Source organism: Atractosteus spatula, chromosome 12 (assembly GCF_055471065.1).
Source record: "Atractosteus spatula isolate fAtrSpa1 chromosome 12, fAtrSpa1.hap1, whole genome shotgun sequence".
NCBI classification, from domain to species: Eukaryota; Metazoa; Chordata; class Actinopteri; order Semionotiformes; family Lepisosteidae; genus Atractosteus; species Atractosteus spatula.
Genome location: NC_142717.1, coordinates 11,858,948 through 11,886,774, shown reverse-complemented (window position 1 = coordinate 11,886,774; position 27,827 = coordinate 11,858,948). Strand labels below are relative to the sequence as shown.

The following is a 27,827-nucleotide window of genomic DNA, read 5'->3' as shown; positions in this document are numbered from 1 at the left end:
GTAATGAGGACTCCCCTCCACCACTAATGTGCATCCACCTGGATGATGCGACGGTAGCCATAGTGCGCATGAACGCTCACTACTATATCAGCTAATAGTGGGGAGGAGAACAGTAATGAAGCTTTATTGGGATTATTAGGTGGCCATGATTGGTAAGGGCCAATGGGAAACACCCCTACTCTTTTCAAGAGTGCCCTGAGATTTTTAATGACTACAGAGAGTCAGGACCTCGGTTTTACGTTTTGTCCGAAGGATGGAGCCTTTCTTTACTGTATAGTGTCCCCGTCACTATACTGGGGCATTAGCGCCCACATAGACCACAGGGTGAGTGCCTCCTACTGGCCTCTAACACCTCTTACAGCAGCACCCTTAGTTTTTCCCAGGAGGTCTCCCATCCAGGTACTGGCCAGGCTCACACCTGCTTAACTTCAGTGGGTTGCCAGTTGTGAGTTGCAGGGTAACATGGCTGCTATATCTTCTACAATGCATGTTTTGCTTGCCACACATCATCTTAACTCTTCCTCGTGTCAAATTATTGCTCAATGTTCAATGGTACTCAAGTCTGACAAGTAAGGCATCCACAGTACAACTCATATTGTCATTTCTCTGGACAACTACAACAGTTGTTTACTGATACAGTAGTAGCATGAGGATATGTGTTATCCTGCTGGAATAATTTGATGTCATGCCAGGATGATCCCACAGAAAAGGTAGTGAGTTAAGGCCATCAGTCATTACAGCAGGAGGTCTGTGATTATGATCTGGGTAGGAATGACTAGATATTCCTACCTAGACCATCATACTTTAATCTCTATCAGTCATCATTGTACTGTGACCTGAAGCTTCCCAGATGATGGCCTGTCTTTGACAGAATACCTGTATGTCTTACCAGGTTAGATATTGTTAGATCTGGGATCTCTGGACACCCCAGACAGCAAACAACAATCCAGTCTCCAACGTACCATACCAATTAAATGAAGGAGTTGTTCTCTTGAAATGCAGAGCATATTTGTTCTTATCTTGATTTCACAAGTCTTTACATTCAACAGGTTAATTCATCTATTCCTACTAAACTCTTTCATTCATTATTTGATTTTTTTGCTTAAGAATTCAAGTGCGTGATGGTCAGTCTTGAATGACAAAGGAGTCAAAAGACCTCCCAAACATTTAATCAATATCTAAAACGTATTTATGTTCCAAGAACTGCATTAATAGTAATGTTCTCTTCATGTTTAGTTTATTGTTTGAAATAAAGATTTTTTTTTTAATTCTGTCATCTTTTCTACTTCTTTTCTTTTCTACTGCAAATGTCATGAAAGAAGCTTTCTGGATTCCTATTATGTTCAAGGCACAATGCGGCTCTTCAAGACAAAAAGGGAGATGTGTTTGGACAGGAGAAGAAATGTAACACAGAAACAGAAACTGTTCGTACAGGAATGAAAAGCCCAAACAGAAGGCTTTGAAAAGAAACAAAACCTAGAGACAAAAGTTCTAACCCATGCAGCATGCTTTTGGCTACATCGAAATGCCAGTCAAGCCTTGTCTAGTTCAATCTTTTGATTGATTTCTGTGGGAATGCAAAGGTGACAGGAATAAATGGAGACCACACACTAGGCCTGATTGTTAATTTTAAGGTGCCAATGAGGGGAATTTATTCAGTAAACACAGGATGCTTCGTTGCATGATTCCTAGAGATACTGTGAACTTGTCAAAACTTGCCTCACGTTTTACTCAGAATATTGTTAACAAGGATACCATTTCACAGTTTGGTTGTGTCCAATGCCAAAAAAAGACTTTTGTACACAAAAAGCATGACATATGGACTGTGAGAAAGTGATTACATAAACAGCTACATAAAGTAATGCATGCACATTAAAAAAAATAAAATATAGATCTTCTGTAAAATTCTGTGGTATACAATATTGTCTGTAAGCCAGAAGTATATCTTGGTATACGCATAGATGCAGTCAGATGTTTTCTTAATGGGAGAAGGTGGGGAGTTTCTGCTATGTGATGAAGGATGGAACAGATTGTTCTTTGTATTCTGGTGTAGGAAGAATTGAAGTATTTGCCCAAATTTTATCAAAACAGGAATTACAAGTGTTACTTTTGTATTCAACGTTTAATTTGAGGTATTCAGTGTTGTGTTTTATGATCTTTTACACATTTGCACAAACTTCATACAAAATGAATAAACATTGCTCTTACAATATATTCAATTTTTAATATGGGGTATTCATTATTGGGACTTCTTAAAATTTGTTACTTTTCCTTTTAGAGTTTTTTATTACTTCATTATTGGGAATTAATATATAATGACACTTGTTTTATCCAATTCAGGACCAACAGCACAATTACTGTAATAATAAAATGAAGGACTGTATTTTACAGAACAGGTTCCCAAACTATAACATAATAATTATTCTTTGTATTTTAATTGTCCTTTCGATGCTTTTTAAGTGTCAAGAGAAAAAAAAAGAGTCAATTATTTTCGTACTAAACAGTTATGGAAATAATTCTGTTGATAATTTTTTTTCTAAGTGGGGGTAAAGTGCCCTGACAGCACAGTTCTAAATATTCAAGAGCAAAAGTCTGTACTTTTATAAATTACCTCTGTGGGTCCTCTATTGATTATAAACAGGCCGTGCTTTCAAATATAATAACTGGGTGTTTTTTAATCAGTTTGATGAATTATTTTACTAGTATTTTACTAAGGAATACCACAGAGAAGACTGTCATCAAGATACATACAGTATATGTAAACAAATGCATATCTGGCAGATACAACGTTATTGTTAAAGATATTGTGACTACTGAAGTGTTTTTAAGAATCCAGATTCGGATACAGTACATTTCCAATTTTCTTGGGAGCTTCAAAGCAAGGAGATATTTGCAGAGATGTAGGGCTCCTTGTTCAGGTAATCTATAAACACTGGATTAAAGTAAAATGGTTTTCCTTTATAGAGAATCCCTTGGTTAAAAATGGCCTCTCCTGGTAAGTGAATGCATTTTTAGAACAGGAAGATAGGTCTTTTGGCTTTTCTAGGCATTATATAAGAGTCTTGTTAGTCTGGGATTTTCTGGGTGCTCAGAGCACAGGCCACTGGGATACCATATTTATAAATTCGTAAAAAGGGTAACTTGTATGCCATATGTTGTGTTATGTTTTGTTTAATGCGTGTACTGTCATTATTCATTAAAATGTCATTAAAATTAATGAATTCCCGAACCTGTCAACTTTTTACCCTCATTTGCTCATTGTATAAATCATAAGGTGGATTTTCACTGGGCTCTGAAAAAAGAAAAACTTCAATATCCTTTGCATTAAAGACACGGAGCATTGCCACACAACATCTATGCAATATCCATTAAACACTGTAAAACGATTAGCAAAATATCAATTAAAGAGGAAGAGTATCCATCTTTTTAAAACCCTCTTTATGCATATGGAGCAGAAGAACAACCCCATAATGGAATACCTAAACAAGGAAATCTCTGGCTAGATATTCCTTTAAGAATGTATTGGATGATATGTTGGCAATGAGAAAGATTTCAATCTACTACTCCCCTAGAAATGGTTTTACCACAAAAGTTTTAATGTGTGTATTTCCCAATACTGTATGATTAGTGGCTTGTCAATATACTAGTAATTATATGGGTTATGATATTACATTTGAACATTCTGTAAATTTTAGCTAATTCAATCCAGTAACCAGGATATTGCACACAGAGAGCATGAGTGCTGAGTGGCTCCACTGTGTTTGGAGAGCTACAGTATGTAGACTGGAGAGCCAGAGGTCAGGTCAGATTATTTTTTAGTGTGCTTTTTTAAAGTAACCACTAATAGGATGTGGATGCGTGTTGTTAAGACAGACCTCGAACAATGGATGACACAGGAGGTCATGTTCTAGTGGGCTAGGAACAGAAAATTGGTGATGGCACTACCCAGTCACATCCACTGAACCTCAGTAGGAGGTACAAATATCTAGTGATCTGTATGAAAGATGCCCAAACAAGTTAATGGCTAACAGCTGAATTATTGTCCAGCTTAAATAACAGAAGCAGGGTTTGTCTCAACTCTCTATCATCCTATAACTAAAGAAGTAAGAAAGTGTGAATGTGTTTCACCTTCCAAAAGACCAAAGATCCAACAGTTTGGAACTACTCTTTGAAGGTTGATATCTAATAGGTATTGTTGATCACTAAAACGAGAAGAAGTATATTTAGGAGACAAATATATATTTAGGAGAAAGGTGTTTTTTTATGTTTAAAGAAAATGTTTTTTCTCTTACAACTAAATATTATTGATATTTTTTGGCCCATTGTATAAAATCCAGGACTACTAACCTAATGTTCTGTAGCGTTTTTCTTAATATGTTATATTGTGTATATTAATATTCATTTTTTAAAGTTTATTCCTCCTCATTACAATGCTATCACACTGTGATACAAAAAAGGAAACCACATGATACATTTGGTTGCTTTTCACTTCTGACTATAGGGGGTGTTTTATTTAGTTTTTTTATACATTTGCACAACACCCCTTTAATTTATAACAGGTGAAAGCCTAATTTAGAACAATTGGTGTTAGTGTGGAATAGATAATAATCAGAATCCCCTCCAATTCATCACGCTTAATTTATAACAGCATGCATACTCAAGAACATTGAGCACTATCACAACAAATTACCATAATCGTGTCATAACAAATGCTGTGGTTATTTTCACAAACCCAACTTGTAATTTAAATGCTACAAGGGTTTAAGTGAGATGTATTTATTATTCTGCATATTCGTCTTTTTGTTTAAGATCGTAATAATTGATACCTGGTTACTAGATGATTGATAATTCAGCAAATATTTCCTCATGCTGGAAGTTTTTGACATGAATTTTCTATTGCTGATGCTTTTGTAACGGAATGCAATTCAAAGGAAAAATAAAATTGTTCAATTATTAGATGGGTTATTTAGAGTATATATACTGATATTAAATTTGTTGAAGAAAAGGTTAGTTTCCTACAAGGGCCGTTTACTGTAGAATAATCATGTTGCTTTATGGACACATCTTTCTTGTATTAAGTAAATAAGAGAATTATTCAAATGTACTATAGAAATGTGTGATATTTATTTAGGAATCAGGTTCTAAAGTTTTGTATTTGCAGTTATGACTGTGTAAAATCATTAGGATACAGTAATGCAAGTGATGAGCGCTGGTTGCATGAATATAATAATATTCTTGACCCTAGAATTCCAAAACACAGTATCGGGTATTTGTTGATCCCAAACTCTAAAATAATTTGGCATGAGAATTTGAAGTGGTCAGAAAAATCCATGGCTCTGTAATTTAACATAACCACTGCTTTTTCCTTTATTGAGATTATATACACTATTAAATCAGTTACAAAGGTATTCCTCTTCCTAATGTTGCAAAATGAGGACTATGCAGTAATACAAAGATGGAATTTGTTTTATTTAAGAATTTATTAAATATAAAATATCTATCCATACCTTTTCTAACCACTTTATTCAATACAGGGTCATAGAGGACCTGGACCCTATCCCAGCAAGAAATGGGCACAAAGCAGGATACATCCTGGATGAGATGCCAGTCCATCACACGACACACACAACAAAAACACACATGCACATTCATATCAGAGCCATTTTTTCTGAACTTTTATCAAGTATTTTTCTCTTCCACATGTTATGGTCCCATCTTCTTGCTGCCAGGGGCCACCTCAAGCACTGGGTACCAGTCTGGCTGCACTACTGAGCCGCAGACCACACAGACAGCTGTATTAAGCTTTAGTCAATCACAGACTGACCTGTGTGCCTCGGTCTCCACACCTCCCTGTCTCAGCTCTATATAAGCTCTGCTCTCATTGCCTTCAGAGCTTGGTCTGAACCTAGTATTCTGCTTCTTACTCCTGTTCTGTTGCAGTCCGTGTTCATTTGCTTGTTCTTCTTTTCACAATATTTACTCCTGGTTATAGTTTGTTTCCTTTCCTCTTCTTCTTGGGTTTTATTCCTCCTTGGATTGTCTTCCTGGTGAATTCATGAATTACTGGCCATATACTTTAGTAACTTGGGTGTTCTTTGTTGTTTATAATACAAATGAAGGCATTTTAAGGATGGATTTGATGGATGGAATTATGTTTTGTGCATTACTTTCCATTTTTACCACTTCAGTTTGTCAAGATGATATTGATCTAGACTTGATTAGAATCCTGCCAGACAAAATGGAATAATGTGAATTTAATCAAATCAAAGTGAATCCGTACTGTATGATGGGAGATTTGGCAGAGTAAAAATTAGTGCATGATTGCATGGTGTCATGTGGTTTTAATGCTAATGGAGTATATTTTCTATTAGGATTTATTTCATGTAATTAAATCTTTTAAGACCAGACATTTAAAGCCATACAGTAAATCATTGGCTAAAAGCTATAAAAAGTTATAAAGCAATATAATAATTACAAGAAAATAAACCCTATTGATATTTCTATTACCCCATTAGAGGGAATTAATAGCATAACCAGAGATGTTGTGCATACAATATTTTATTTGAATCAAAATTGAGTCTAGAAATTATATAAAAAACAAATACATTTTCAATCTTACAGTATGTTGCACAGAAAATGTGAAGTTGGTCAAATTCTGTATCATGCATTATTGCGATAAACCATCTTAGCCTTGCATGAGGCATAACATGGTACTGTATATGGAAAAATGTGTTTGCTGGTTTTGTGAGTGTCACATTACACAGTCACCTAGACTAACTCAACCAAATTCATTTTACTTGTACTTTAAGGAAGGGCTGTGCTGTGACCTCTGGGTAGACTATCTTAAAAGAACAACTATAAACGCACAGTCCTCTTTAGAAAACAGACTTATTGCAGTGGAGGATTTACTGTAGAACATTTAAAGACTTGGTTTGCTCTAGGATCACCTACTGTATCTAGGATCACACGAGAAAGTCTAAAAAATGAAATACAAATATTGTCAGAGAGAGAGAATGGATCAATGTCTGTAGTGCAATAGCCAATATGTGTGATTTGTGTTGTATTGCAAAGTTGTCATTTGCATTATCTTTTCAGCTGGACTAAGTCCAGATTCATTTCTTTCACCATAACAATTTTGTCTTACTTTTTTACTATTCCTGTAAGAACAGTGGTGTGGTGTAGTCAGTAGTAACTAAATGTTTTACATACTGTACCGTATTTTCCTAGGTTTTAACGGTAGGCAAAACCAACTGAACAGACTGCAGGTAGAAATAGGATCAAGTTAGGCACCAAGAATGAAGAACACGTCATGTTATCTTTAGAGCCTGTGACAAAGAAAAGTTTAAAATTGGCAAAAGGCATTTTAAACAAAACAGCCATGAAAGTGCACCGAGATTTGCACTCTTTACAGCTTTTGCTATTTGCCATTCTTTTTATAACCCGGTCTCATTGAATGATAATCTGATTAGCATTATATTGAAAGGGATTTCTTTTTTATTTTCATATTTTTTCATACTTTTTTTGCAGGATAATGATGTACGGATAATTATTGGACAATTTGATGAGACCCTGGCATCCAAAGTATTTTGCTGTGTAAGTATAAACTCTGATATTTAAATATTATTTGATAAGCCTGTCAAAGATTTGCTTCAGTAGTTACAGTTACTGTATAATAGAATCCCTCATATATGCATGTGTTTGCTGATAATACAGAATGAAAAACATTGAAAGGCTGAACTGAATACATAGTAAATTACAATGAACAGATAGTAATTCAAATTATACAGGCATTTTGTAAATTCTTTTTAGGACTTTACGTGCATGTACATACTGTATGAGAACAAGCAAACATTAATTCCATGCTGAATAATGAGCTAAGTTAATTTACAATGGATACATAGAATTTACAGCATGGATATAATTCAGGATGTGTTTCAGAGCTTCTTTAGTCACAAATTCTATTAATCTGGCCATATTAACCATGACTAACAAAAAAGACTATACTGTATCATGTTTTGAATATTAGAACTTAAATGGAAGAAGCATAATTACTGTATGATACCTGAGAAGAATTTAGCTTTCCCGAATTCCCAACCATAAACAGTTAAAACATTTTTTTTTCTCACCATTTAAAAATGACAAACATATTACCAAGGTTGTGCCAGCTGTGAGTTTGCTCCGGTTTCTAGTTTATACTAGAAAGAAACTGGACTTCCATCCATCCTTTTTCGAACCTCTTCTTGCGCATTCTGGGGGAACCGGAGCCGACTAAATCCCAGAAAGCAACTGGCAGACAAACACAAACACACACTCCCCTCTAGGACCAATTTTCCCACCAGCTAGTTAGCTTACCGGTATGTTTTTGGACTGTGGGAGGAAACCGAAGTACAGGGAGGAAACCCATGTGAGTACATGAACAACATACTGTACAAACTCTATACAGATAGTACCCAAGGTCTTGGATTGAACCCAGGGCCACATGCACCAAAGTGTCACGCACAGAAACAGTATTATCTAAATAAAAAACTAGATTGTTGCTTTGACAACCCCTTTAATCTTTAATTCATACACATCTGTGCAATAATACATGTACGTAAAAAAAAACAACAAATGTTTTAAAGGTTCCATTGCAAACTTTTTCTCATCACATCTCATCTATTTCTCTCATCACGAGGAACTCTTGTCATTCTCAATAGAGGTAAGCATAAAACTGCAAAAGTATAACTCAATGTGTTCCACAGCACCACAAAACAGAAACGAATATGGATGTGGACTTTATATTCTGCAATAAAGCCATCAATATAACCTTAAACAACACCGAGAGAAAATATCTCAAAACTGACAATGGATATACAAAACGTTTTGCATGAAATGTGACATGCTCTCGTGAAAGCACATTCTCTGAGAGAAAGCAGGGATGAGTTGGTTTGCAGTGATAGTCCCATCCAAATTTTGCAGGTTATCCACGAAAACTTTAGCAGTCCCTAAATGTCTGTCTGCTGAAAGCTATGTTCTCCTCATGGGGGAAATGTTAAATCTAATTTTCAATCAAAATCAAAATGTTTAGTTTAGGATGATTGTTGAATTGCTGCATTGCTGACGGGAACTGCAGTTTGTTAGCATGGAAACAGACATTTGCATGCTAACGCTTCATGCTCCTACAAGTAGCTTTAGTAGACTGTGTGTAAAAATAGTCTGCAAGTATTACAAATTTAATTGCTGCCCTCCATGTTACAGCTCTGCTTTCTACAATGGGTGTCATGATAGAACATCATATAATGTGTGGGCGATGAATGGTACAGTGACCAGATTTCAGGAGACCCTAATTAATTCATAGCCAACTGTACAGATCCCTTGGAAAGCTGGGTACTTTTCTTTAATTGTAGATTTTAAATAAAGCATTCTGCCAAGGCAAGGCTCAAGGTAATAAAAAAATGAGGTATTAACCCATACACGTGTAAGTTATTCACTTTAATTGATACAATTTCAAATAATCTCTTGCCAGTCTCCAGCATGTAATCAACAGTATCATACAATAATGAATTCTGACATCTGGGATGGCTTTGTTTGGCCTTTTCTTTTATCTTAAAAGGCTACATTATTTACAAAATGTTTTATAGGTAATATCATTTAAAGCAACTGGTGTTAATAAATATATAACTGTTCACATCATGTGTATCAAAACATAATAACTCTTTAGGGATAGCAAATGGTATTTCTAAATATTCTATAATCATTATTATTATTTTATTGATGTGTTTCTGAGACATTATCCTCTTCTTTTTAAAAAAATGTATGAGGTAATTTATTTTTCCTTGCCTGTTTTAATTTATTAAACCAATTAAATTTACTGTGTTCTAGCCTTTAATTGCTTTCTCATTGGAAGAATCTGTGCAGTTTCCAGAGGCATGTCTTTAAACTGCTTTTTAACTTTAAACTGCCACCCATTCTTTACTTATTCCACATTTATATATTCTTTTCCATTCTTGTTCTCTTAAACACTATCTCACACCTTTAAACTACTTTTTCTACTTTTACGAAATTGTAAACTGTTGTTTTTGGAATATACCTGAACAGTTTCAAAATCTATTTCAAAACATATACTGTAGCAATCACAGGTCCACAATGCTTCTCTCATCTCTGTTTTCCATGTTCTTTGAGTTATTATTGAGCCATTAGTTACCTCCGGTTCAGCTGCCGACATCCCTGTTATTGGTTTTCCCCATCTGTGTGACGAAAATTAAAATCTCCCATGATGACCATTCAGTCATATATAAATAGATATCATATTAGGCACCTCAGTATTTAAACACTTTTGCATAAGGCCAGCCATTACAACTGACATGTCACAAGTACAGTATGTGCAGACTGAAGACAAAGAAGATGAGAGTGCTCTGTAGTCTCATTTTCAAGCCCACCAAGTTAACTCATTTTTCCCTGTTAAAGTATGTTACCTTATTTATTGAAACACCATCATATACATAAGTAAAACATTTAGAGACAAAAAATGCTGTTCCTAATTTATGTGTCTGCTGCAATGCTGTAACTCTTCTGCAGGCATCCTGACTTCCACCCACTAACTGTTTTGTGGCAATTGGCTTTATTTTGTGGTGTCACTTCAGGAGAGCAACCACAAAGCTTTGCATCCCAAAGGGGTTTCATTTCATTGTTTGTTTTCATAGGCCTACAACTTGAACATGTTTGGCAGTAAGTACCAGTGGATCATTCCAGGCTGGTACCAGGGGAATTGGTGGGAACAGGCCAATTCCACAAACTGCACAACGAAGAAGCTGCTCACTGCCATGGAGGGGTACATCAGCGTGGACTTTTTGCCGCTCAGTACCAAACAGGTCAAAGGAATTTCTCAGAGGGTGAGAATCGACTGCGAAAGTTCTAGAACCTGTGGTCTGCAAAGAAGACAAATTGGAATATAATATGAGATCATTTTATAAATGTAAACACTAAAAAAATACAATATAATTGAAGATTAAATTGATCACCTCATCACTATACATCTGAAAGTTAGATGAGATAAAATCCTTTCTATTTTAACAGATTATAGATAAGGGCTTAAAGAGATGACCCACTCCCTTGCGTAATTCACTACCGTTGCAAATGCAATATTTAATTTTTCAGTGCCCCATAAAAGTAGTGCAAATAGTGCAAATAAATCCTATTTTTTAGTACTGTTTTGTTAGCCATCCCTTTGACCCTCAAGAGTGTTCCCGTTTATTCAAAGACCCTGGCAGAACAGCCACAAAAGATATTCTCTGAATAAAACCTTTCTGCATCTTTTATAGACACCGCAGGAGTATGAGAGGGAATACAACAAGCGACGACTACAAAAAGGCGTGGAGTCCAGTAAATTTCATGGATATGCTTACGACGGTATTTGGGTGATTGCCAATACTCTGAAAAGGGTCATGGAAATTCTGAAACAGAAAGAGAAATTCAACAGATACCGGAACTTTACAGCAGATGATAAGGAGGTTGGCAAAATAGTTCTGGACATCATGAATGAGACTAACTTTTTTGGGGTAACGGTAAGTACATGATTGATAGTTTTCAGACGGCTAATAACACAACACCTAATAACATAACAGAGTGTTGATGTGTAGGAACAAATTTGTACTTTTGAAAAAGTTCTAGTTCAGTAGTTAATACGCTTTTTCTGTCTTTTTTTTACTGCCTGCAGATCAGTAGATACTTTACTGATATAATAAAAACTCTCTTTAATTAATCATTGGCCTTCGTTCCTATTTAATGCTGATTCAAAATCACACAAGGGTATAAACTAGAGCATTATTTGAATCTGATTAGAAGGATGTTAGCAATGTATTTTTTCTGGAGGAGCAGAGAATACATTCTATAATACATGTTACTTTTGAAAACAATTACAGCATTTTAGGAGGAACCTTAATTATTTTTAGAAAGCATAATACTACCCAAATAAAATTTAGTTATTTATGATATGTATACTTTTGAAAACTAATGATGCTGAAATGCAGCTTGTGTGATCAATACTTCAGACAATTACAAAGCAAGCCTGACTCCCAGTGCCCGGCTTTAGTCTTTTGTGTTTGGTATGAGCTCCTTAGATCTTAGACACTTTTAAGAAGTGTAAAATCTCGTTGCTTACTGACTATACTGCTTGTTTGACATTGGCCTAGGAATTGCTTTGCCCCCTTTCCCCAGTATTTTAGTATTTTTCATTTCTATAATCCAGTGTCACTCTTTGATGAAGCACATTCATGAAATGGAAAGCTGATTTAGTCACATACAGTATCAGCCTTCAATGTGTTCTACCTCATAAAAATACTATCAGCCCACTATCATATTGTTATACCAATAATCATCTTTCATTCTGATAGGTACTGTAAAAGAGAAGATGTTATTAAAAGAACATTTATTTAGCAATTTATAAATGCACACTTTACCTTACATTAATTTTTAAAGAAGACCTTCAATTCTATGGCTCAAAAGTGAACTTACATGATGAAAGAAGAAGAGGCATAAGTTTCAAAGAATGTGCAACTTCTGATGTGAAGAGAGAGTAAACTTGTTGGTTCGAGTTGTGGTTTATGTGGCAGTAAAGGATGCTCCATTGCCCGTGGTGTTTTCTCTCAGGTCAAATTGCAACTAGTCATATCTGCCTGTAATCTTTCTATCCTCTTTAGACTGGATCCCTTAACTTAAATTTAACTTGGAGCCACCTTGTATTTTGGGATCTCTGAGAATGATTGTTTTACAATATGTAATAAACCTCAGCCCATGAAGGACTGTTTGATCAAATGGGCAGAACATTAAAAACAATTCGGGTAGCATTGCAAGTTGTTTTTAAAAAAATATTTTGCTTGAATAGGTACTGTAAACTGTTTGCTTCTGTTTGTGTTGGGATTTCTATTGTGTTTTAGTTCTAGACTTTTAGAATGGAAAGAGAACTGGATTTTCAAAGTCTCTTAGCTTACAGTATATTTTTACATGAGCAGTATTACAAATACAGGCTACTTTCATATTATGAATCTCAGGATTATGTTTCCAAGATTTTAAGCCCATTGATGGTACAGACTAACAGAGGGTCCACTGATGCCATGCTCCCACATTTGTGTCAAACTGAAAATAACAGGACTTTTAAAAAACAACTAAAAATAATTTAAAGATGGCTGTGAGCAGTCAGGATTCGTGATACATATCAAGATTTAGTTCATTATTGCCGTAACAACTAATTGTTACGATTAAAAGGCATATAACACATACTGTATACAGTATACAACATAGAGACAACAGCATAATAAACAGCATACCCCCCAATACATCTAAACATACCATCCTAACATACACCAGCAATTATATAAATTATAGTGAGACAATAACAATAATAACAAATAAGAAAAAAATGTGCAAGAATTTCAGAATCAGCATACTGAGTTCATACATCTCACAGCCTCCAGGTCCAGGTAGGTACTGATATGGAACTTGTCTTGACAGACTTAAGCAGCTTACCAGAAAGAAGAAAAGTAAACAAAGGATGAGTATGGTGGGAAGGGTCGGTGAGGACCTTTAAAGCTTTGTGTTTCAGTCAAGACAGGTAGAGTGACTCCACAGAGAGAAGGTTGCATCCTACAATTTAATTGTAGGCGATATATGCTACCATCCTTAGCTGCTTCTTGTCTTGGACAGAAATTTTGCCATACCAAAAGGTCAAAATGTTCTCAATAACAGAACTGTAAAAGAGGATAATTGATTCCTGTGACACTGCAAACGTCTTTAACGGTCTCAGTCAGTGATTAGCCTCTGCTGATCTTTCTTGACCATAATGGATGTGCTGACGTCCCGTTTTAGAGTTATGGAGATGATGGTGCACAAGTACTTAAAATTCTCAACCACCTCTACAACCTGACCATTCATGTACTGTATAGTGGTGAGAGTTCTTCATTCAGTTCTTCAGTTTTTGTTTTATTTACATTTACCAAAGTTCAAATAACTTCATAATAACAGATGTCAAGGCTACAATTCTGTTGTCATTGAAGCAGTTCACAAGTAATTTCTTAGGTACTTGTATTTGTAGCGCTCTTGGGTTCACGTGGGTATGCACCCTCGCCACTGCCGCCTCAGGTCGGCCCCCCACCGCTGGGTACTCGAGCCCGGGCCCGAGTGATGCCGGAGGCCCGGGTTCGAGTCCCCAGTGGTGGGGGGCCGACCTGAGGCGACAGCGGTGAGGGCGCATACCCACGTGAACCCAAGAGCGCTACATTGGTGTCAGAAGGGATGGGATAGCCCTTCGCTGAGGACGGCGAATTAAGTGGGGGAGAGTGTAACGCATACGGCCAACATTAGAGGTTCATTAATGAGCTTTGATTACAACTTCTACACTAGATACTCAAAAGCAAGTATGTCACTCGTAGGAATTAAATTGATGTCAACTGGGGTTGAGGTAACAATTGAATTCTTGAGCTGTAATGCAGAATGTTGAATACTCATCCAATCTCTGTGGATTCAGATCTCCCGTGGACACTAAGGAACAGCGGCAGGCTGTTGCTGAGTCCAATCGACGTCCTCTGGTGCCAGGCAGTGCTGGTCCAGCGTGAGGTGTGGGAGAAGGAGGGAGAGATTTCTGCTGCGGCGCGCTGGCAGTGACTCTCTAAAGACCGGCTAGTTAGTCCTGGCTCAACTAGCAGAGATTGTGCACATGGAAAGTGACTGTGGGTCCAAGCAAGTCACACTCTTTAGACGGGAAGAAGACCGGTTCGTTCCCAATGTAGCGCTAGTCCTGAATACTGAGATTCAGCTGTCGACAGTTCCGACTGTAGTTCACTCGTTGATCAGGCGAGCGTTCGCGGTGGGGTACCGGCAGTTCATGAGGCTTACTGCTGGGATAACCTCGGGCGGATCCTTTGGTTACGCGGGGGCGACCTCCGTTCTCAACTCTTAGAACAAAGTAGAGTCCTGGCACTCGGACACACTGGCCGTCACGTGATTGTCCGAGCTGAGTCTGAGAATGTCCTGGAGGGGCGCCTTCTGGGCCCTGTGCTGCCTGTTTTATCTGGAGGAACTACGGTTGTTCATTGGTTTAAAGTTCCGCGGGCATTCGAGAGCCACGTGGGGTTACCCTGCCCTACAAGTTCCTGATTGGCTGATCGAGGTGGAGGATGAGTAACAATGCTCTCTGACATTAGGGTTGTAAACAACTTGGGATGAGACCCCTCCATGGAATCTCCCAGACAGTAAGGCGCCAGAGATGACCATTTATTAGGGTGGCTGGTGAATCTCAGCCTTAGGAGTTGTTCCTTATCAGGAAACTCTATCAGATAGAAAAACACCTTCAATCTGAACTGAATGGAATGGCTTCTCTATGTCCAGCACCACTGAGATGAGGGAGACAGGGACTGGCAAGGGAGCAGCAAACTTAATACCTTTATTATTAAAAAGCCTTGCCGCTACATATTATACCAGCCTTTTGAAAGCAGTGCAGTACCTTTGCCTTCTCAAGGGATAGATTGAAAATATCTGTAAAAATAGAAGCAAGCTTACTGGCACAAATTTCAGCGTAGCTGTTGATGCAAGGTTGGGTAGTGCTGTTCTGTATGCAGACAAATCATCTAACATCGTGCTCCTGAGTGATCAAGGGTGGTTGAAGGGTGTCTAGGTGTAGTGCACTGAACGCTATTTGTACGTCAAACCTGCAGTAAAATTCATTCAGTCTGTCTGGGAGAAAAGGTTCGTCAGCTGGAGTAGTTTGTTTCACCTTGCAGTCAGTGATTAGGCATCTTTGCCAGATGCCTCGGCTGTCATTGGTGTTTTTTTTATTTCTAGCTTGATCCTGTATTCAGCTTTGTCCCTCTTTACTGCATGTAATAATTCATATTTATTGGCTTTGAAGTAAGCATCATCTCGGTCTTTGAAAGCCCTGTTTTTCTTTTCCCAAAGGGTTTTAACTTTCTTGTTGGAGCAGGGTTTATTATTATTGTACTCAGTGACTGATTTACAAGGAATACATCCACTCTCACAAAAGTGAATATATGATGTCATTGTCACTGAGCTCATTAAGATCACAACAGGCCTGTTTTAACATACAGTACAGTACTCCATTCTGTGATATCGAAAAAAATCCCTTAACACTTCCTCAGTCTCAGATCACTGTTTTATAGTTCTTGTTGGTTTACATGAATCTCTGTATATATCTTGGGATAAGAAATACTACTTATGACATATGGCTGAGGGGGTCTCAGACAAATACCTGTTATGCAGAGATATTGGAGTAGCAATGACCCAGTGTTTAATTTTTCTTACTTGCACCTTCTATCTGATGTTTATATCTAGGTAGAACATTCCTCAGGCTCACATGATTAAAATCTCAGGATTAAAACAATGACAGGGGAATGTAAGTTTTTGACCCTAGGTTTTTTGCTATTAATTGCTGGATAGCTGAAGCTGCGTTTGCAACCAGTGGATTATAAATAGCTGCTAGTACAACCGAGGTGGATTCCCTGGGCAGATGAAAAGCTCTGCAATTTATGATAAGAGTTTCTAACTTCAGAAACCAGTATTTCAAAAGTACTTTAGGATCTTAGCACCATCTTCGATTCTCATAAAAACAAACATCTCCACCTCTAAGCTTAATTGAATGGTCAGCTATCCGGTCCTCCTGAAGGGGCACCACTGAATTCAGCCAGGTTGCAGTGATAAAGAGCATGGAGCAGTTAGTGTAGTCCCGTCTTGATCTAATAAGCAAAGCCAGCTCATCCTTGTTTGGTAGACAGCAGACATTCGACAAAAAGAAGACTTGGTATTGGTGAGCGGAGTTTATGTTTCCTGAACTGGGTAAGAACTCCAGCTCCTCAGTCCTGTTTCCTAATTTGGATCCTGCAACTGGTGCATGAGGCACCTGTACTGAACAGATCATTTGATGAAAAAAATAGCTTTGGTTGTAAATTAATAAATGTAATCAATCCTATCACAAATCACAAAAAATATCACAATCCACACAAATAGAGAACTCAGAACCATGGTGCCCTGCTTGGTGCAATCTTGGAAACACAGTTACATGTCTGTGTTGTTTTAGTTTCATATTTTCAGACTTTTATTTTTTTCATCCTGTTTTTCAATGAAGCCTTTTACCACATAGCTTTGTATGAAAAGAACATTTAACAATTTAGCTACAACAGCTAAGACTTTATTACCATATGTTAATATATAGTTAGTGAAATTTCATTAAAGCCTAGGGTTAATACAGTGCCTTTCAAAATGCGTTCAGACCCTTCTTCTGGTGTTCCAGTTGGTGAAATTACAAAATGATGCATATACATTTAAACGTAATACTTAAATAAATAAAATAAAGCGTTGATGTATGTGGATCCTATGCAGACGAAGGAGAATGTAGATACTGAAGCAGGTGTCCAATCCAAGTCATTAGGTGTGCTCGTAGTCGAAAGCCGAGAGATACTGAAACAGGCGTCAATTCCAAAACGTAAGGCAAGTCCGTGGTCGAAAGGCAAAGGGGAGTTCAGAAGCTGAAAGTAGTATCGCTAGGGGTGGTTTCAAACAACTCGAGGTAAGAGCTCTCTATGAGAGGAAACAATACCGAGCAGCGGGAAGTGGGTCTTGTTGGTTTAAATACTGTAGCACTGCATTGCCGCACGGTAGAGGGTGTGCTGATGGATTAACACGTGCGGCGGCGCTTCTTATTATTAAACCGCTGCTGACACCGGTTAGCTCTTTTGTGTGTTGATCTCAGCTGGCTGGCGGTCGTGACACAAAGTAAGTTACAGTAAATATCCGTGAAAACTAAAGTGAGAGTGACTGAGTGAGTAAATCGTGTTCACAGAATATTCACAGACTTCAGTATTTTTTTTTACTCTTCTCCTGATTTGTGCTTTTCATTGACTTTATCTGTGACTTGCTTTGAAAGCTCTTTAGTCTTCATGGCTGAACCTTATCATGTTTGAAATTCAATACAACCAAGGAACCTTACAGAGGTAGGTGTTTTAATTCTGAAATGAGAACCAACATTATTACACACAAAGGCCACTCAGCTAATTCCGTGGTTTATTAAGATAATTGGGTGCACTTAAATTAACATTTGCCACAGCAAATAACTTGAATACTTATGCAATGATGACTCTTACTTTCTTTTATTTTTCATGCCATCCATTTACTTTTCTTTGCATTATGGTGTGGTTTATATACATAAAAAATATTAATTGCTTCTCGAAACTCCTCTGCCAGGTAAAAGTAACAAAATGTGAGAACTGGGCAAGAGTCTATACTTTTTACTTTCTGCCTTCAAAGGCACTGTATAATTCCTAGAATGTTTATAGTTTTTAGAGCTTAAACTATACTAAATTAAAAATATTTCAGACAGAGAGCAAGCAAGCCAGATTAGCAGATGAGAGAGAGGTAGAGGGTGAGTGAACGATAGAGAGAACTTTTACAGTATCAAAGGAGTTTTGCGTTTGAGCCCAATGAAGCCAAGATAGCTTGTCAATGAGGCAGCCAATCTTCTCATCAAGTCCCCATTTGGTACTCCTTTTAAAGGTTGGATTCACTGCACGCAGAAAGCAGCTCTATGCTTCTCGCCCATGCACATCTGGAGCTGAAAGCCAAGGGTCACTAGCACTGGTCCAGTGGTGTAACCCTGCTGCCTGATTCTCCGGGTAGCTCTCAGATCTACAATTTGGAAGCTGGATTCTCCGGGCAGCCTGCACTTAATAGCTCAGCAGCCTGACTCCCTGGGCAGCTCTCTTCCTGACTACTCATTTGCCTGATTCCCCAAGCAAGCTCTGGTATCCAGAAACCCTGGCAGCATGAATTCCCAGGCAACACTCACTCCAAAAACATGCCCCTTCTGCTCTCCAGTCTACCTAGTCAGCCCTCTGTTTTCCAAATGCTCACGGAAAACCCTGAAGCCCTGTGTCTGGATTCTTCCTGTCAGCTCACCGTAGTTGTAAAAGGATGTAGATATATCTGGCTGGTTTTATTTGACTGAAGCACCTGCAGTAGGTGATCTCTTGTTGTTTGACTTGACACACAATTTAACATAACCCCAGAGATGGGTTCCATATGTTGTCAAGGAGGCTGTGTGTCCTGCATATTCCTATCTTTAACCAACACTATGCCCTATCAATCCAAAATCCCCCTGTGTTTTAGTAGTTTTGAAAATGTGGATATAGGTGGATTGCTTTAGACCCATAGCCTGGTGGAACTGTGTGCTTCCCAGGTCAAATTGAAAACCAATTGGATTGGATGTGTAAAACGTGAAAAAAAACAAATTTCAGAACTAGCTTCTTGAATTTCTTGTGAATTTTCATTTTAGCATACAGTTTTTTTTTGCTCAAGGTCAGGATGATATTTATTCTGTTTATAGTATTAAGAAACAAAATAATGAATACAACAATATTCAGATTGTTTTTTAATGTCTAGCTAAACAAGCTGGTAACTGTAATATTTAAAACTGGTTATGTGGGAGTAAGACTAAAAACATTTAGTTTGCCCAATTGTCAGAAACATAAAGGAAATAAAAAAGCACTGCTGTGATACAGAATGCACATCATCTTCTTACATGTCTGGTTAGAAATGCTCCTAGAACATATCACATGTTTTGCAGAAATGGTTATTACACGACAAACAGAATAGAGGACATGCTTTTGTAATGTGACATTGTTTTTAGAATTTCTAGGAAAAACCTGAAAAGTATTCAGTTTTCCAAGGAATAACTGATTGGGTTTCAGGAGTGGTGAGAAGACCCACAGTCCTAGAAGTTTTAAAAGAATTTTAAAAATACGTTTTCCATCATCAGGAGGGTGTAGACCCTTGAAAATGCACGTTAATTGCCAGGAATTAAGAAAACAGAGAAAGTTTCAGAATAACATAAAAATAACTGGAACATACTAATTAGATTTATTATCAGGACTACCAGTGACTGTAAGATGATCACTTTGTAGAATTTAAAAAAATATATATTATTTCAGTTATTGCTTCCCACAAGAGTGTTACCAAACAATTGAAATGTAAAGTACCCCAGTACAGGTGACTTCTAAAACGAGGAAAAGTTTTAGAAACATCCCTGTCAGACTGGAGTCTGCCAAAGCAATATTGTTACATAACCAGCCCACAGAGCCATAAATCTGTAAGTAGTAGTAAAAAAGAAAATAGTCCTGTCTATTGAGCACAGAAGTAAATATTTTAGCATTGGGCCAAGGGAATGTCATCCTACATTTTCATCTCACAAATTCCAAAGGAGACCTCTTGACTTTCCACATTAAATCCATTCACGTCAACTTAAATCACAATCTAATGAACCAGTGTTGACAAGCTGTAGGCTTTTACGTTTGAAACCAGGCTTCACAGGCAATATAACTGACATGCTTTATTGGATGTTGCTCTCACTTCTGGCAGAAAAAAAAATTAAAAATGGTTTCATATAAATAAATAGTCTTAATCGAGGACATTCATTTTATTCTATTCATAAGCTAAAGCATGGGTCTTGGACTCACAATGAGTTATCATTCCAATTCATTCATACTGTAAATCAGCATGTTCGGATAATTCATGCATAACTTACAGTATAAAAGTCCGAGTAATTGTTTTTGGCGAACCACAAGAAGCAGTTATTCATATTTAACTTTGTACAAAAAACATCGCTTTAATACTAATTTTAAATAGAAGTCTTGGGTGTTATTGTATATTGGCATAATTCTGCTTAAAACGCTTTCCCTCCTAGTCTTTCTCTATCGCTATCCTACAACTGAAGCTGGCTGTCATGTATCAGGCAGCCCCAAGGCACTGTGCCATCTGGAGAGAAAATAAAGGGCCAAATGTGATAAGGGACTTTAAAACCTGCAGCTTTGATCACCCAGAGATTTCGGGGACAGGGAACAATGGCTTGCCTGCCAGCGATCATTGCTGTTGTGTCTTGTTGACACCATTGGCAAAATTCAAGCTTAAATTGCATTGGCAGATTAGGGTTTAATGCTGTCTATTCAGCTTCGTAAAACTGCTTTTTCCTGACACATAGGGCTGGATTGGTGTAAAGGTATGTATTCACAGAGACTGGGTTGCTTACATAGCAGGAGACTTTTTTTTTAATTTCTGTTATAAAAAGCTGTCTTTCTTTCACTCCACATCTCAAGGAAATTCCACCAATGATAGTCACAGTGTTACATCACCACAGACCCGCTGACAGCATGACTGATTGGCGCACTGTCTGGAGAAGGTGAAGAAGCAGTATTCTCTGGCTCTTCTAGGTGATTGAAGATGACTATCACAGATTTTGCTAGGCAATGATGGTGGGAGATGCTCTCTGCTGTGATCTAAGTCCCATTTCCATTAACACCAGCATTTGATGGATAAAATTCCCTGCAGGAATCAAGCTCAAGCAGATGTCTCCCCTCTGAGCTCTGGGTGTCTGTTGTTCAGTGTTGGCTGCTTTTCAGAGATTAAGGCAGGATTTGGTTTTGGCTTGGAACTGGCTACTGAACATTTAATATGTTCTCAAGACATACGTAAGACTAAAGCACATACATTATGATAGTGTCACCACACTTGATTACTGTAGTCAAAATCCTATAGCTGACTATATTTTTTCTATATTTCTCTGATTTTTAATGGGGTTCCCACTGCACTTTATACTGTACATGCCCATCACTTGCAAAGCAATTTCCCTGACTTAGTATATTTAATACATCAAAGAGGAGTTTACCGTCTTTAGTTGAATCTATATGCACATTTTGTGTAACAAACTCTACATGCTGTTTCATATTTTGTTTTGTGTGTTTTCATTTGCTCTTTGACCTTACACACCTCTCTGTAGGAAGATAAATCTCTTTCTAAATCACACACCAAAAGTAAAGTAAATAGAAATTCTTGACCATTTGTTCTTTTATTTGGAATATGTAAAGCACTGTACAATAAAGTGTAAACTTTTAAAACAAATGTTAATACAGTGATCATTTCCAGCACGTTTCTCCAGAAAACTGTCACACCTGTTTAACTTCAGAGCTTCCAGTTTTGGTGGCCGTAGACAAAAACAGAGTGAATATGTTTGTTCTGAAGGCACATGGCAGGAGAGAAATCATAAAGAGGCTGTGTTAATCATGCATGCATTAGCAGTTTCATTGGGCTGATATCACATATGAGCAGACACCTGCAGCTGTGGGATGGTAATGATGAGGAACAAAAGCAACAGGATGCCAGCGTTTTTAGTATGTGCTGTTCAACTCATATTATCAGTGATATTTATCAGGGGGGTTGCAGTGGACCACCTTCACACTTCACTGGCACAGTGGTAGCATTGAGAATGCTCAGTCTGGGATTTAGAGTCTTATTTATTTCTGTTCTCTTTCAATTTAGATATTCTTCTGGGACACAGGAATTATCTTTGGACACAAAAATTTGAGTATTGAAGTGCAAAATAAAATATGAAAAAATGCCTAGACATCCAGACATCTTTTATGTGTCATGAAAAGCCCACTAAAGATTTTGCTGAGACAACCAAAATTAATTTAAATTATTTTGATACATTTTGCAATAGACCACAGTTAGTAAAACTCTTTGTAAGAAGATATGGAATGTGTAGGTACTTTTTTGTAAGTTAACAACCAAAAGCTGTAGGTGGGCTTATAATTGCTAGCTGTTTACTTCCCTGAACAGAATCATCCAGAAAGTCAGTTTGAGCTAGACTTAGACAAGACAAGGAGCAAGCCCGTAGTTCCCTTGATAGGTAGTGTCTGCAATTGTGTGTGAGCCACTTGACACATGCAGGCAAGGAAGAAGAAAAGAGTGAGTGGAGTGCCAATGTGAACGTGTGTCCACATAGCAGGTTAGAGCACAGAAGTGATATTGACTGGGCTGACAAATTGCAGAAGAGAGCTGGTTTATCTGTGTCTCCGAGTGAGCAGCAGCACTCGGATTGCTGCCAGTGCTTGCACGGTGAGAGAGTATGATATGTTCTACAAGTGAGTCGGTTCTGTTTAAGTACAACAGCCTATTTACAGTATATTAGAAGGCTTTCCTTTGCGGTTTATGTTTGAAAGATAGCAGACTGTCTTTCTCCGTGGTGCATCATTATGTGTTACCCCACAAGGGGAAGGTTTAGAATAACAGTCTTAGAGGATATTGGGTTGTAGAAAATGTTGTATTATTGTGTTTATGTTGCCTTGCAGGGGGAGAATTTAGAGCAACAATTCTAGAGGACAGATTTAGAAATCCATTAGATTTAAAGAGACTGTTCGGAAGTGAGAGAGAACAGGGATGTCTCAAATGTTCGCTGTGTGAGTAATAAGAGTAGTGTGTGGGTAGTGAAGTCCAGAGAGTTACACAGGAAGTACAGAGTTGTGGAAGGATACTATCTAGCTGTGAGCCTCTGGTGAAGTGTGACTTGAGTAAAAGCAGTGTTGGCTGTGCATGAGAGAGAGGTACGCCTGCACGTGTACAGCTGGGCTGTGAGGTTGTGCACCAGAGGTTGTGAGGAGTTGTGAGTTACTGTATGTGAGTCTGGGGCATGAGGTTGAGGTTAAGACTGAGAGAGTGGCGTAAGGTAGAGACAGGCAGATCTGAACTCCAAGGGCTGACTGGCGGAGCGTGAGTAACCCCGTATCTATCGTGAGTGAGTTACAACAGCGAGAGTAGGTTCCATAGTAAGAGCAAGGAGTGAGAGGAGGTTCTGAGTGAGAGAAGGAGCAGGAGGCTCCACGTGACAAAATATCATTGTGGCGCAGGGAAGATTTACATAAAGTAGCAGCTTAGGTGATTTCCATGTTTGCCCACCGCTTTGCACCAGTTGCTTGCAGGATAGCTTCAGCTCCCCTGCATCCCTGTATTGGATAAAGCGGTTAGAAAATGGATGGATGGATGAACCTGTAAAGGCATATCAGTTTATTGTATAATGGTGTGGGTCTGAGTTTGCCCTATATTCTCTGCCTTTAAATCACGTTCAATAAAACTGAATGTGATTTCTATTTCTTTCTGATTCTATAGTTAGAACATAAGGAAGAGTGCAACCTAGAGAAGGCATACGTTGCTCAGTTAATAGTTACTGTAAGTGGGATTGCAGTTTTGTTCAAGCATTTCTTTAAAGTGGCCAGTGCTAGGGCCGCAGTGTCCTGGTTGGGAAGTCTGTTCCAGATACTCAGTTTTCTCTGTGTAAAGAAGTGTTTCCTTTCCCCCATCCCATATTTCTCTCTAAACTATTTTTTAGTTTACATAACTGAGTAACTGAGTCTGGCATACAGTGGTTTATTGGATTAACCCTATATGTAACCCTTAGTATTTTGAATATTTGCTTCACTTTTCTTGTCTCCTTTGTTCTAGACTGAATTAGCTCCCTCAGTCTGTCTGAATATGAACCTTTTAGACATGGAGTCATTCTCATTGCTTCTCTCTAATCTCTTTCTAAAACTATGATTTTAGTGGTATAGTGACCAAAGCTGAGCACAATATCCTAAATGATTCTAATTCTAATTCTAATGATTTCTAAGTATTTTTCCAGTTTAAGTCTATCTGGCAGGGATGTCGGAAAGGACGAACCGTGGAATGACAGGAGAGCGAAAAGACCCTATGCGTAGTGGCGAGACGGGGGTTAGCCGGGGCTCAGCTGTTCAGGGAACGCCGTATAGAAACCTATGCCCTCAGGTAGCGGATGTGGGGCGACCTGGTGCTAGGCGGGAATCAGGACATCCAAACGTCAATGCTGAGCCAGTAGCAGAGCAGAAGCAGGAAATAAATAGACTACACAACAAGACACACCAGAAAGACAAGAATAATCACAGGGAACTAGGAACAGGAGGAAAGTAGAGCGCCCTCTAGGTGTAGTAGGCATGACACTATCATTTCTAAAACTGCAACAGGAGATGGATTAGTCTGTAGTTTTGTGGCAAATTCTGGGGGAGAGTGTTAGTCATTAGGTCATCCAGCTAAAAGTAATTTTTAAATAAATCATGCGGCAGGACAGTAATCCTAAACACAAAAACAGATGCACAATTAATTAAATATAAAATAAAGTGTAAAAAAATATATATTTTGGATTGGCCAAGTCGAGACCTGAACAAAGCAATGGCAGAACGTGAAGCAAGGAAACCCTCAAATGTCACCAAGTTGATGTGTCCTGTAAAGAAGAATGAGCCTAAAAGCTGATGTGAGAGACTGGTAAACAGTAAAGGGACCTGTCTAATTAATGTCATGGTTGCTAAAGGAGGAGTCACCAATTGTTGAATCTAAGTGTTCACATACTTATTCATCCATGGATATTTACTTTTGGACCATTTTGTAATCAAAATATATCTTATGCATGTGTGTTACACACATTTAACCTTCTAGTCTAATTACCCTCAGCAGCCATATCACTTTGCAACTCACAACTGACAGCCCATCGAAACTAGGCAGGTGTGAGCCTGGTCAGTACCTGGATGGGAGACCTCCTGGGAAAAATTAAGGTTGCTGCTGGAAGAGGTGTTAGTGGGGCCAGCAGGGGGCGCTCACCCTGCGGTCCATGTGGGTCCTAAAGCCCCAGTATAGTGGCGGGGACACTATACTGTAAACAGGCGCCATCCTTCGGATGAGACGTAAAACCGAGGTTCTGACTCTCTGTGGTCATTAAAAATACAAGGGCGTTTCTCGAAAAGAGTAGGGGTGTAACCCCGGTGTCCTGGCCAAATTTCCCATTGGCCCTTCCCATTCATGGCCTCCTAATAATCCCCATCTCTGAATTGGCTTCATTACTCTGCTTTCCTCCCCACTGATAGCTGACGTGTGGTGAGCGTTCTGGCGCACTATGGCTGTTGTCAGATCATCCAGGTGGATGCTGCACATTGGTGGTGGTGGAGGGGAGTTCCCATTACCTGTAAAGCACTTTGAGTGGAGTGTCCAGAAAAGCACTATATAAGTGTAAGCAATTATTATTATTAATTATTACCCTCTAGGGCTCACAAGGCATCTTATTATCCTTCAGGTCTGAGATAGGGAAATGTCATGCCCAGTACACCTAGAGGGCGCTCTACTTCTGTCCTGTTCTTAGTTCCCTATGATTATTCATGTCTTTTCAGTGTCTTGTTGTGTAGCCTATTTACTTCCTGCTTCTGCTCTGCTCCTCGCTCAGCATTGTGGTTCCGATGAGGTTCCTGAGAACAATAATAACAAATGTAGGGTTTTGCATACAGCACATACAGTAAAAACATAAACATAAACAATAAATGCAAAATGGAAAAAGCATTTTTCCACTTCTTATGAAGCATACAGTATAAAGTGCAGGGGCTACATATGAGGCTACTTAATAGTAGAATTATTAGGCTTATAAAAAGGTAGGTGTTTATATTGAGTTTTCATTTTCTAGAAAGTGTTGGGAAGCTATAAAACAGGCAAACAAAATCTTAGGATGTGTAGTTAAAATGTAAAATGCAAGCCTAGGGATGTTATTTTAAAAGGGTATAGTCCATTAGTAAGACCTCATAGGGGTCACTATGCTATAAAATGACATTTCGACTCAGGAGTCAGTTCAGAGAAGAGCAATCAATAAGTTACACATCCTAGAGATTTAAGGAATGTCGTTCTCTGATAGGTAAAGAGAGCTCAAACCTTTTAGTTTCACAAAACACTAAGAGTGAACTAGATCCAAGCATTCAAAATCTATGAAGATATTGATATTGAAAGTACATGAAAGGGGATTTAAAACTGAGAAAAGGATGGATTTCGTTGCACACAGATTTGTTAAGTCAGAACAGGCTATACAGCCTTGTTTATGAAGCCATAAAAGGCTGTTAACTTTTAAATATGTTCAAATAAGTCAGCAAATAATAGTTAACATACTGTATGGGCATTTATAAGTATTGCTGTATATAAGTCTCCTGAGAGTCAGTTGCTTAAAATTCTCTTCATTGGTTGATCCCTATGGCACTGACATCTCCAGTTTGAGCCTGGAACTTGTACTGTAAGTATCTGGTTTAGCTGGAGTGATATTACAGTAGATGTAGTTACTTTCCATTTAGTACATGCTCTCCTTTAATGGGCCCTAAAGATTTATGTTTATCAAGAGATGAATGTCTCTGGGTAAATTGTGTGGGTACAGTAAATACTGTAATATATAATAATTGGTGCTTCAGATGGGTTTAAGTACTCATTTGAAAATGGTGCCAGAATTTTTATTTCGCTTTGTATCAGAAAACGCCTGTGTTCTTGATATTTCAACTGAATAAGCCTGGTTTATTGTGAGAGGACGTTGTATTAAAAATTGTCTGTATAAAAACTACTTCCAAAAAGATTAGATTATTTAAGCTGTTGATACAGGTGAACAGAAAGAGGTCATATAAACAGAAATGGATTTAGCAAATATAGCTATATTGCAAGGAATTCCTTTACTTTCACAATATAAAATAAACTCACCACAGATTTCATAAATTATCTAGATAATGGTCACAGTGAAAATTGTTATAAGATACTTCTTTACAATGAAGCCCAATTTGTTATGGTGCCAAAAGTCAGTGATACGGCTACAAAGAGCATTATCAATCTTGATTAAATACAATCTTTGGTTATTATCTGCCATGAACTGACCTCTTACATTTATTTCAATTCTGACTTTCGATTTACTTGATTCAATTGCAGCCAAAGCAAGTACAGAATAGGATGTAGTTTATGAAATTATAAACGTCTTGGTTGTAATGTGTTCTCATTTCCTAGATTGAAATATGTGGAGCACTTGAGTTCTCTTGAAATTTATTAGGCAATAATCATTGGGTTGTAATTACATTCATTCAACCACATTTTTAAAAAATGTCAAAACTTCTTCTATTAAAATATTAAAACAATCTTCGTTTTCCTTCAAAAGTGGAATTTCATGT

The 27,827-nt window shown here is 37.9% G+C and overlaps 1 protein-coding gene across 1 annotated transcript in view; it reads left to right on the top strand.

The window, feature by feature from the left end:
- gabbr2 (gamma-aminobutyric acid (GABA) B receptor, 2) overlaps positions 1 to 27,827 on the top strand; it is a 336,240-nt gene that overhangs the window by 201,625 nt on the left and 106,788 nt on the right. Inside the window, exons 5-7 of the mRNA XM_088929017.1 lie at positions 7,528 to 7,593; positions 10,683 to 10,871; positions 11,301 to 11,543. Coding sequence (XP_088785143.1) covers positions 7,528 to 7,593; positions 10,683 to 10,871; positions 11,301 to 11,543 — 498 coding nt within the window. The remainder of the gene's footprint in view (positions 1 to 7,527; positions 7,594 to 10,682; positions 10,872 to 11,300; positions 11,544 to 27,827) is intronic.